The sequence below is a fragment of the Lithobates pipiens genome, unplaced genomic scaffold (assembly GCF_037356315.1).
Source record: "Lithobates pipiens isolate NorthernLeopardFrog02 unplaced genomic scaffold, aLitPip1_a1.2 Scaffold_22, whole genome shotgun sequence".
Classification (NCBI taxonomy): domain Eukaryota; kingdom Metazoa; phylum Chordata; class Amphibia; order Anura; family Ranidae; genus Lithobates; species Lithobates pipiens.
Window position 1 is genome coordinate 82578296 of NW_027507784.1, and position 12942 is coordinate 82591237.

The following is a 12942-nucleotide window of genomic DNA, read 5'->3' on the forward strand; positions in this document are numbered from 1 at the left end:
AGCTCTCTACTCTAACTCCCTATGAGTGGCTGTTCATTGAGAAGAAGCCTACAGCTCATATGAGCTCTGAACTCTACAAGCTTTTGGGATCTGCCCCCACAATGCCAAAGCCGGCCTTTATCCTGGAGTGGGAGCGTGAATTGGAGTTAGAGTTCTCAGATGAACAAATAACACACTTGTTTAAACTCACACACACTAGCTCCAGAGATTCCAAGACACAGGAGACAAACTATAAGCTCTTGACACGTTGGTACGGTGTACCTGCAGCCATCCCTGTCACGTTTTTAACCCTCAGTCATTGATCGCTGCTGACGCAGATGCAGTCAGAAGGGCACACTCCTTCACCTTTGGTGGGAATACCCTGCAATGCACCCTTTCTGGTTAAATATTAAAACTCAGATAAAGGATGCTCTTGGGGTTGATGTCCTGCTGTGCCCAGGTCACTTCCTCCTGCATGTCCCCACCATCCCACTGAGCTACTACAAGAAAAGTCCGTTACCACACCTCCTGAATGCGGCTAAACGACTTATATATCTACTAGAAATGTCCACAGGTGCCCACTAGAGATGAGTGGCTCAAGAAAGTGGATGAGATCAAGGAGGCAGAGGAGTGGGTGGCGACGTGTAAGGATAGACGTGAGCGTTTTACTAGTATTTGGGCATCTTGGCAGAAGCATACTGCTGATCCTGATCCAGTGCCATCCACCTTGGAGGTTGCTTTGTTGGAGTTGGCAGAAACCCTCATTGAGAGCATCTACTTGAATTGTGATGCTAATACTTGAACCCAATCTTTGCACTCCTATACAATGTGTGTATTTTTTTCCCCCCTATGATCCAGATCATTGTGGGCGATTAGATTACATTGTTTTATATTATGATATTTTGTATAATGTGTTTTTCCTTAAGTTCCTGTTCTAGTTGTGCTATGTACATTGCACTGGGTGAAATACTTGACCTATAATTCCGCCACAATATCGGGGTCTCCACCCTGGGTGGTCTTGGGGTGGGCTCGGGCGGTTTTGCCCCTGGATGGAGGTTTGATGAAGGCCTTGTTGCCCCCCTCCTCCGGGGGTGGAGCCTTAAATGTCGATGCACTTACTTCTGTTGTCTTGTTCGCAAACCCTCAGAAGAGGGGCATTGTTGGCTATACATAAAAAAAAATAAACATCCTCAAATATGACAAATCCATACCCTGATTGGCCAACCACATTTCCAAGAGCTGACTTTCTTTCCAACAACGAAGTGAGACATCTATCAAAGTTAGCTTATCAAATTAAATTAGGAAACAGATGCTCAAAATTTTGAGCATCCTCCAGGTAATGAAGATCAGTCCCATTTTCCCTTTTAAGGCCACGGTAAACAAGTGGTTTGGCTCTTGTATTCAACACCTCATAACCTGTTGAGTAAGAAGCCTTGATCTCACCAGCAGATTAGTGGAGAATTCTGGGAAAACCTGCCTCCTCACGGCTCTACCTTGTTAGCAAGTACAAGGCTCTCCTTAGCAACCAGGGCCAACTCATTAAACATTTTGTTAGAATCCACATTCTCCTCATTATCTCAAGACACTGACGTCCTCACAGTAGAAGCTGAATAATGAGGAATAAAGGACCGATCTCACTATGAATATCATTACTCTCCGTCTAACCAGCAAACAAAGAATTAGCAATTAAAAATTTCATTAAAATAGTAATGACTTAAACAAATCTTATTTCTTAATAGGCAGATGAGACATCGTGTCACAGATCTAGAGCTAATATCAATTAAATTATGATAAAAAAGGTAAACACCATCCAGAGCCAGGAGACTTAAATGAAAAATGTGTAAGTGGAAAGAAAAAGTTAAAATTAAGATACAGGACAGAGATCTAACTCAGCTGCACAGATACATTGGCCATTCCAATCTTAGGTCTTTCAGATCTAATTATATAAAGACAACTAGTCCTAAAGCCTATCACACCACATCCCGAATGACAATCTTTTAAAGCAGGGGTCTCCAAACTTTCTAAACAAGGGGCCCGTTTACTGTTCTTCAGTCACTAGGGGGGGCTATGGCCAGTGGGAGTAGAAAATGTTCTGGTGTCAATGAGACAAAACAATGCCACATCTTTAGTGAGACAAATAGTGTCCCATTATTAGTGTCAGTGGGAGGAATAGTACCTCACCATTGGTGTCAGTGAGAGAAATAGTACCTCACCATTGGTGTCAGTGAGAAAAAATAGTACCTCACCATTGGTGTCAGTGGGTGGAAGGGTACCCATAATTAGTATCAGTGGGAGGAATAGTGCCCCATCATTGGTGTCAGTGGGAGGAATACTACCCCATCGTTGGTGTCAGTCAGAGGAATAGTACTGCATCGTTGGTGTCAGTCAGAGGAATAGTACTGCATCGTTGGTGTCCGTTGAAGGAATAATATCCCATCATTGGTATCAGTGGGTGAAATAGTATCCCATCATTGGTATCAGTGGGTGGAGGGATGCCCATCATTGGAATCAGCGGGAGGAATAGTGCCTTATCATTAGTACTAGTAGGAGGAATAAGTGCCCCATTGTTGGTTTCAGTGGCAGGAATTATACCCCTATCGGTGGTGTGGGAGCAATAGTGCCCCATCTTTGTTGTCAGTGTAAGGACCAGTACCCCATTATTGGGGTCAGCAGGTGGAAGGGTGCCCATTACTGGTATCAGTGGGAGGAATAGTGCTCCATTGTTGGTGTCAGTGGGAGGAATACTACCCCATCGTTGGTGTCAGTCAGAGGAATAGTGCTGCATCGTTGGTGTCAGTTGAAGGAATAATATCCCATCGTTGGTATCAGTGGGTGAAATAGTATCCCATCATTGGTGTCAGTGGGTGGAGGGATGCCCATCATTGGAATCAGTAGGAGGAATAGTGCCTTATCATTGGTACCAGTGGGAGGAATAAGTGCCCCATTGTTGGTTTCAGTGGCAGGAATTATACTCCTATCGGTAGTTCCCCATCATTGTTGTCAGTGTAAGGACCAGTACCCCATCATTGGGGTCAGCAGGTGGAAGGGTGCCCATTACTGGTATCAGTGGGAAGAATAGTGCTCCATTGGCGGGAGTGGCCGGCTTAGCCTCTCAGCAGCTCGCTGAGAGGTTTAGTCAGGTACTGGTACAGGCTCCTGGGTGGATCCCGACCATGTGATCACAATCTTTCCCCAGCCTGGACCGGCATTCCGTCATCCACAGAAGTACAGCCAAACAAGCTTTCAACATTTTAGTAAATACTAAAAGAGCCAATTTATAGAAGTTTTAAAAATATATGACTTCTAAAATCCCAAAAAGTATTTTTTTATTCTTTCAAATCAGGTCTTATACCTCTACTGCTGCGTACACACGACCGGACTTTTCGACAGCAAAGGTCCGATGGAACGAATCCGCTGGACAATTTGATCGTGTGTGGGCTTCATCGGACCTTTGCTGTCCAAAAATCTGACGGACATTAGAAATAGAACATGTTTCAAATTTTTCCTCTGGAACCAGTTCCTATCGAGAAATCCGTTCGTCTGTATGCTAGTCTGAGGGACAAAAACCGACGCTAGGGCAGCTATTGGCTACTGGCTATGAACTTCCTTATTCTAGTCCGGTCTTACATCATCATGTTCAAATCCTTCGGACTGGTGTGCTTGTGTGTGTCCAAGTCCGTTCATTTGGAAAATCCATCGGAACTCCTTCAAAAGTCCGTCGGGAAGACCGTCGGGACCTAGTCTGCTGGAAAGTCCGGTTGTGTGTACGTGGCATTAGGCCAGCTGATGAAGCTTCATACAAGGTCTATGCTCTTTCAAGTCTCTTTCTTTTCAGAAAAGCTGCTATGCTAAAAATATATCTGAATAACTCAGAAGAGGGATAGAACACCCTCCTCCTCTTCCAGCAAAGACAGCAACGTCTTTACTAGTGAAGGACTGCGGCCTGCAAGAGAGCATAAAGGTGGTGCTGGGCTTTCTTACTAGGAAGCCTACAATGCATTTCACGCACAGTGCCATGTATGCAGGCTGTAATACAGGTTTAAAGAGGAGAGTCAGCTTTAAAAAAAATTTTTTAAAAGTCAGCAGCTGCAAACACTGTAGCTGCTGACTTTTAATGAGCAGACTTACCTGTCCAGGGCGCCCGCAATGTCGGCGGCCCGAGGCTGACCCGTCCCTTGGCTCTTGGGTCCCGGCGCCGCCATTTCAACTAAGGGAAACAGGCAGTGGAGCCTTGCGGCTTCACTGCCCGTTTCCTACTGCGCATGGGCGAGACGCGCTGTGCTTTGTGAATGGGGCGCGCTGTGTTCTGGGACACACAGTTCCCAGAACACACAGCGTCCCATTCCCCAGAAGACGCCGCACAGAGGAGAGAAGACCGAATATCACCGAGGAGTAGGAAGAGGCAGATTAGGACGATATGCCTAGCAACAGGCATTTCTGGTAAGTTAGAAAAAAATATTTTTTCATTTTTTTTCTTTCTGATTTTTTGCTAAATTTTTATGTACTTTTGTTTTTCAGGGTGGCCCTCCACTTTAAGTTGTATTATACCCTAAAAATAAACATGTTATACAGTGGGTATAGAAAAGAACCACCCTCTTTAAAATATTTGCAAAGTCTATATGTGCAAAGATAGTAGAGACGAATCCTATCAGACTAAAGGCTGGATTAAAGCAAAATTCGGTCCAACAAAATACTGACAACGTCAAAGGGGGTGATCTTTTTCCCAACTCAGTGATTCTGTTTTTGAATTTTTTTTTATTTTTTTTTCTGACATGTTGGCATTATATCTTTCACTTGGATGTTATAAGTTGAGCCAAGTACATACAGCTGGATAAAACAAAAACTGTGTCTGTCTTCATTTTCATTTCAGGCTGCAAAGCAACAAAATGTGATTATTTTTAGAGGTGGGGGGATTCTTTTCTATACCCACTGTATTGTGTAGCTTACCAATCCGTAGAGGAGATGGCTGCATTCGTTTTTTAGGCTTTTTTCCCCCTGTATTTCACCTGCTGATCCTGCCAGTAACACTTCCTGTCTTAGGGTGGCTGCATTCTCAATGAATTAGTAAAGCAGACATCTTTGGACTACAGAATTGTCATTTTGGGGCAAGGGGCGTGTTAGATGTGCTGGCAGATTTAGATAAATAGAAGCTGAGCTCCAGCTCATACTTTAGAGGCGGTTACAGAAAACAGTTTTATTTCTTTTGAGATAAAGGTTTTACATAAATGAATAAGTGGATCATTGTAGCCACCCCTATCAGCCTTACATGGCTTGTCACAACCCTCTGTTACAACTGCCACTTTTGCTGGACAGCTTGGTTAGGGTTGACACCTGTCCGGGATTCACCCGGACAGTTTGAGTTTGGACTTATGCGTCCAGGTTTCAGACTGCCTCAAACCCGGACACATTATTCAGACTGGACTATGGCTTCCCAGCAGGGTTGCTGGCTGCAGTTGTCTAAGCTAAGTGTGTCTGTTATACTCTCTTTCATGCTGCCCAAAGCCAACATTAACAATCCCCTCCCCCTCAAACACACACACACAGAGGAGAGAGGAGAGAGGGTCGATCTGCACCTCTTCCTCCCGGCCCTACCCCTCGGTGTCTGCCCACACTCCTAAGAAAAGGAAAGAGCAGGCTGGAAATTTGAAGTCCAGCAGCCTCAGATACATCTGGATGAGAGGTGCTGACTGCTACGGCGTGAGTGAGCTCACCATCCATCTCTGTGTGTGACTGAAGTCTCCCCCCTTCTATTTCCTGCCTCTGAGTACACTAAGGTAAATCAGGGTTCTCAGAGCACTCCTTACATCAAAGTTCCCCGTTACACCAGAGGCCGCAGTGTTCCCCTTTTAACCCGAGTCCTCTCCGTACATCAGAGTTCTCAGTGTTCCCCCTTAAATCAGGGTTCCCAGAGCATCCCTTATGTTAGAGCCCCCAGAGTTCTCCCTTACATCAGAGTCTGTAGAGTCCCCCCTTACAGTGAAAGAGAACTCTGTGAGTTCAGATGTAAAGAGGGAACTCTGTGGACTCTGATGTAAAGGGAGACTCTTGTTATTAACTTCATATGAACAGAAATGTTATTTGATAGCAAAATATATGTATAGTTTATACTACAAAAAAAATGTCTGTGCGCCGCTAAAGTGTTCGGGTTTTGACTTGAAGAAAAGGTGGTTTGGTCCTTTAACTAGTTCCTGACCGCTGGCCGTCCAATGACGGCCAGGCGGCGCACCTATTGTGGCGGGAGGCCGTCATATGACGGCCTCCCGTTTAAACAGGGAATGCGCGCGATCGTGCGCGCGCATCCCTGTTTCTTCGGTGGCCGCGTGTCACGGAGACACCGCTCACCACCGAAGGGGGTGAACAGCCATTGGTTATGGCTGTTTACCACGTGATCGGCCGTGATGAAGTCACGGCCGATCACAGATGTTCACACTCCGGCTGTGCACGGCGCATGCGCGCGATCGCGAGTGCGCTGCGCGTGCACGTTGGTGGCGGCGTGTTCCCCGGGAACACTGCTCGTCACCGACGCTGGTAAACAGCCATTGGCCGGCTGTTTACCCACGTGATCGGCTGTGATCCTTTCACAGCCGATCACTAAAATGTAAACAAACCGCGGTAACGAGATGTTACCGGGTTGTTCTCCTCCTCACACACCGATCGTGTGTGAGGAGGAGATTGCGGTAACATCTCGTTACCGCCTAGTGTACACCAATCACACTGATTGCCCCCCCCCCAAATAAAGAGGACCTGTCACGACCCCTCATAGTACCTGTCAATCACAGTCCATCAGAGTACCTGTCACAGTCCATCAGAGTATTTGAGTACCTGTCACAGCCAATCAGAGTACCCGAGTACCTGTCCCAGCCCATCAGAGTACCCGAGTACCTGTCCCAGTCCATCTGAGTACCCGAGTACCTGTCCCAGTCCATCAGAGTACCCGAGTACCTGTCCCAGCCCATCAGAGTGCCCGAGTACCTGTCACGGCACATCAGAGTACCCGAGTACCTGTCACGGTACATCAGAGTACCCGAGTTCCTGTCACGGCCCATCAGAGTACCCGAGTATCTGTCCCAGCCCATCAGAGTACCCGAGTACCTGTCACGGCCCATCAGAGTACCGAGTACCTGTCACGGCCCATCAGAGTACCCGAGTACCTGTCACGGCCCATCAGAGTACCCAAGTACCTGTCACGGCCCATCAGAGTACCCGGGTACCTGTCACGGCACATCAGACTACCCGAGTACCTGTCGCGGCACATCAGGGTACCCGAGTACCTGTCACGGCACATCAGGGTACCCGAGTACCTGTCACGGTCCATCAGAGTACCCGAGTACCTGTCACAGTCCATCAGAGTACCCGAGTACCTGTCAGTCCATCAGGGTACCCGAGTACCTGTCACAGCCCATCAAAGTACCCGAGTAGCTGTCACAGCCCATCAGAGTACCCGAGTACCTGTCACAGCCCATCAGAGTAACCAAGTACCTGTCACAGCCCATCTGAGTACCCGAGTACCTGTCACAGTTCATCTGAGTACCTGAGTACCTGTCACAGTTCATCTGAGTACCCGAGTACCTGTCCCAGTCCATCTGAGTACCTGTCACTGCCCTTGAGAGTACCCAAATACCAGTCACCAAGCCATCAGAGTACCTGTCACCAGGCCATCAGAGTACCCGAGTACCTGTCACCAGGCCATCAGAGTACCCGAGTACCTGTCACCAGGCCATCAGAGTACCCGAGTACCTGTCACCAGGCCATCAGAGTACCCGAGTACCTATTTGCAGCCCATGTCTCATAGAATATACGTTGGGGTGTTTGCTTTCCAAAATGGGGTCATTTTGTGGGTAATTTCACTGTCCTGGTGCTCCAGGACCTTCAAAAGTGTGATAGGTATGAATGAAATGAGATGTGTCATTTATGCTCCTAGAACGCCTGAACGTGCTACTTCAATGTTCGGCCTCTCTATGTGGCCAAACTGTATAAAAGTCCTACACATGTGGTATCGCCATACTCGGGAAGAGTAGCAGAATGTATTTTGGGGTGTAATTTTTGCTATATACATGCTATGTGTTAGAAATATCTTATAAATTGACAATTTTGTGTAAAAAAATAATGCGTTTTAATTTTTTTCCACATATTCCACAAACTTCTGGAAAAAAATGAACCGTTCAAAAGACTCATTATGCCTCACAGATTATACGTTGGGATGTTTGCTTTCCAAAATGGGGTCATTTTATGGGCAATTCCATTGTCCTGGTACTCCAGGGCCTTCAAAAGTGTAATAGGTGGTTGAGAAATGAGATGCGTCATTTTTGCTCGTAGAACGTCTGAAGGTACTACATCAATGTTAGTGCTCTGTATGTGGCCAGGCTGTGTAAAGGTCTCACACATGTGGTATCGCCATACTCGGGAAGAGTAGCAGAATGTATTTTGGGGTGCAATTTGTTGTATGCATATGCTGTGTGTGAGAAATAACCTGATAATATGACAATTTTGTAAAAAAAAAATAATAATAAAAAAAAAATCTTCATTTTGCAAAGAATTGTGGGAAAAAATGACAACTTAAAAAAACTCACCATGCTACTTACTTAATACCTTGGAATGTCTACTTTGTAAAAAGGGGTCATTTGGGGGGTATTTGTACTTTCCTGACTTGTTAGTGTCTCAATAAATGAGATACACCTGATGTACTGAAGGCCTGATCAGAAGTGATCAATTTTCAGCGATTGGCACCATAGTTTGTAGACTCTATAACTTTCACAAAGACCAAATAATATATACTAATGTGGGTTATTTTTACCAAAGATAGGTAACAGTATACATTTTGGCCAAAATGTATGAAGAAAAATTACTAATTAGCAAAAATTTATGACAGAAACAAAGAAAAAGGCATTTTTTTCACAAAATTTACGTTTTATTTTATTTATAGCACAAAAAATAAAAAACTCACTAGTGATTAAATACCACTAAAAGAAAGCTCTATTTGTGTGGAAAAAATGACGCAAGTTTCATATGGGTACAGTGTTGCATGACTGAGTAATTGTCATTCAAACTGTGAGAGCGCTGAAAGCTGAAAACTGGTCTGGTCAGGAAGGGGGTGTAAGTGCACTGTATTGATGTGGTTAAAGGAAGAAAAAAACAGACTTAAAGTAGCTCTATGGGAAAAACTTTTTTTTCTATTTTGGATAGAGTAAGGTGGGGAGGGGGGGGGGGGGGGGTGATAACCCCTGTTGTTTTTTTTTTCTGCCATCTGTGTCCCATTGGGGAGATTTCCCTTCACTTCCTGTCCCATAGCCAAACAGGAAGTGAGAGGAAATCCATGCAAATTAAGGAAATTCTTTGGGGACCCCCAGGTCCCCAGAACTAGTGTCCCTATTGGAATATTTCCCCTCTTTTACTTTTCTGGGGACAACCCAAAATTTGGGATTTTCTATTACTTTCACTCTCCAATGATAATGGTAAACAGGTCAAATTGAAGGGGCACAGACAGCAATAAAAGCTGGCAGGTGTTCTAATCCCTCTCCACTCATGCAAAACTAAAAACTAAACAAAAAAAAAAATGCCTTTAGTTCTACTTTAAGCAAGCCATAAATGGATCAAAATTCAGCCAGTTAAGTAGGGACTGTCCAAGATTCGATCCATCTTCACCAGGGATATGCAATTAGTGGACCTCCAGCTGTTGCAGAACTACAAGTCCCATGAGGCATAGCAAGACTCTGACAGCCCGAGGCATGGCACCCAGAGCAAGAGGCATGATGAGACTTGTAGTTTTACAACAGCTGGAGGTTCGCTAATTGCATATCCCTGATCTATGGGCAGGCTGATTGCACCCAATTCGATTCTGCAATCAAGCAATTTTTGACATGCACAATTTATTACATGCAATCAAGAAGTTTTTTACATGCGCTTTTTTTTACATGCAATTACTGCCAGCAACTATAGCAGCTAGCAGTAATCATTGTGTTCTCCTGGCTGGAAAGTTGCCCCCCCCACCCCCAGCAGCAGATCACAATAGCGCTGCGGGAGGCACAGTCCGTGTTGACGGGGGAATCAAGAAATTTTCTAAATCAAACCATCTATGGGCTGCTTTACTGCCGTATCATCCAGGTGAAAATATAGGACAAACGGCCTTAAAAAAAAAAAAAGAGGAAAATGTGTGCAGCCATCACATCTAAGAATCGGTAAGCTGAAATGTAATACATTTTTATTTTGGTCTTTATCACCGCTTTACTTTATAGATTGAAGAAGCCATACAAATGATCTAAAACATTAGTTTATAAATCTGAAATCTTAAAAAAAAAAAAAAGTAAAACCAAATTAACCAAAAAACATTGGAATCTCTTATAACGCTGAGCCCTGTGTTTCCTTGCAGATTGTCTAATACTGACAATTTTAATAATTGATCCCTGTGAGCCATGTTATTAAATACATAAATATGTTCATAAAAAAACATACTATTTAAATAAAATTAGCATATATGAAGAAATTTCATTTACGTTTTCAATATTTTTCAACATTGTAGATTTAAAGTACAGTTCTGATGCATGAATGCAGGATATTTTTATTCAGAGATGATCTATTAATTCTATTTTTGTGTAATGAATTCCTCTACTTACATGTATTCTCTGTGTGCTGAATGTACAGCTGCAGCATTGCTGTAACGCCATAACACGATCCCTGACGATACAACATCCAGGACAGCATCAAACTAAAAGATAAAACAAGGTATGAGCTGAACTCATTCAACCAAGCATTTATTTATAGATAAATTAGAACATTTTGGTTGTTTTTAAACTTTTTATGTTTAAACCTCTTGACCTCAGGAAGGTTTTAGCCCCTTCATGATCAGGGCGTTTTTTGCTATTCAGTACTGCGCTATTTTAACTGGTAATTGCGCGGTCATGCAACACTTTACACAAATTCAATGTATATAATTATTTAATTAATAAATTTTTTTCCATGGAAATAGCTCTTTCTGTTGTTATTTTTGATCACCTCTTGATTTTAAATTTTATGCAATATAAACTAAAAAATATTTTAAAAAAAATGCAGAAAAAAAACTATTTTTACTTTCTGCTACAAAATATATCTAATAAAAAATGTAAAAAAAAAAAAAAATCTCTACATAATTTTTAACCAAAAGGTATTCTGCTGCATGTCTTTGATTAAAAAAAAAGTCCCCAAAAAAGCGTATATTTATTGTTTTTTTATTATATAAATGAAAAAAGACTGAAAACGTTGAAAAAAAAAAAAGTACATTCTACTTTTTGTTATGAAACATAACAAATAAAATAAACAAAAAAACTATTGAATTTCTTCCTATAGTTAGACCAATATGTATTCTGCTATATGTCTTTGGTAGAAAAAAAATCCCAATACTGATTGGCTTGCGTGAAAGTTATAGCATCTACAAACTGTGAGATATATACTGGAATTTAGACAGCTATGGCACTATACTGGTAATGGTGGTGATCAGCGACTTATAGTATGACTGATAGAGTGGCAGACAATCTGGCACTAACAGACACTATCTGAGAGGGTCACTAACTGACACGGACATCACTAGTGACACTAATATAGTGATCATTGACAATACTATACACCAGTGATAATACTGTACACTGACACTGTACTAATGACACTGGCTGGGAAGAGGTTAACATCTAGGGCCAATCAAGGGGTTAACCGTGTGCCTAATGAGGTCTAATATGTGCTGCTTTTACTTTTTGATCTGGCTGTTTTTGCTCCCTGCTTTTTCAGGGAGAAGAAACAGCCAGATTGCTGTTCATAGTGCACAGAGGTTTTTTTGCAAACACAGAAATCTGCATGTGATTGGACACAGCTGATCAGCTGATTTCAGCCAAAATCATTGGCTTAAATCTGCTGCCAAATTCGTCCAGTCACAGCATGGGTAGGCAGGGGGCGTGACCGTGCTTGTACCTGCCACCAACTCACAGTATAGTTACTGTGCGGTTAGCAGGTAGTTAAACTGATCAAATTGCTGAAGAAAGAATCACTTGAATAATTACATTGCTTTGAAATTTAAAGGCTAAGTTCACCTTTTTTTTTCTTCTAAATTCTAGCTCCCCTATGTACCAATATCGCATTAATGTACTTATTTTGCAAAAATAAAACAGCTTTCCATTTATTCTACACACACTTACCTCACTGACTTCATAGCTGTTGGAAAAACCCTGCTCAATTACTTCTGCCTTACTTCCTGGACAGACTTTAGGTCATGACACAGGAAGGAGTTGACCAGCTGAGGGTAGAGTGCGTGTGCTAATGAGATCAGCTGGTCAACTCCTTCTTGTGTCATGACCTATAGTCTGTCCAGGAAGTAAGGCAGGAGTAATAGAGACATGTTTTTAAGTCAGTGAGGTAAGCGTGTGTAGAATAAATTAAAAGCTGTTTTATTTTTTTGCAAATTTTTTTTAGAAAAAATGTGAACTTAGCCTTTAAAGCGGAACTTCACTCAAAAAACACAGTCCCACTGCTATACTTCCTCTTCCCAGCCTATGGTCAGAAGCCAATGCATGATTGGACATTCTAATAAATGGCATGGAATGAACACATTTGCTATTGTTTTCTGAAGCTGATGTAGTTGGCTGTGCCCAAGGTCATCTTTTGACCCCCTTTGGCCTTGTAGCACCCTCTAGTGTGTGCTAGAAGTAGTGTTGGAGTTTAGACTAGGTAAATTCTAGTTTAGTTCAGAGCTAAGCCTGAGCTTTCGAATCTGGGTCAGAGTTCAGAAAGTCAGGGCTGGATGACTCATCCTAGCAGCTCTCTGGTGCCTCCCCCTGTTTTTGGGACATTGGAGAATGCTCTAGAGTAGGGGTCTCAAACTGGTGGCCCTCCAGCTGTTGTCAAACTACAAGTCCCATCATGCCTCTGCCTGTGGGAGTCATGCTTGTAATGGTCAGCCTTGTAATGCCTCATGGGACTTGTAGTTTTGCAACAGCTGGAGGG

At 43.2% G+C, this 12942-nt stretch overlaps 1 protein-coding gene across 1 annotated transcript in view; it reads right to left on the minus strand.

Annotated features, from left to right (window-relative positions):
• Positions 1-12942, minus strand: part of TMEM163 (transmembrane protein 163) — a 244868-nt gene that overhangs the window by 93684 nt on the left and 138242 nt on the right. The window contains exon 4 of the mRNA XM_077447805.1: positions 10590-10681. Within this exon, the coding sequence (XP_077303931.1) occupies positions 10590-10681 (92 nt within the window). The remainder of the gene's footprint in view (positions 1-10589; positions 10682-12942) is intronic.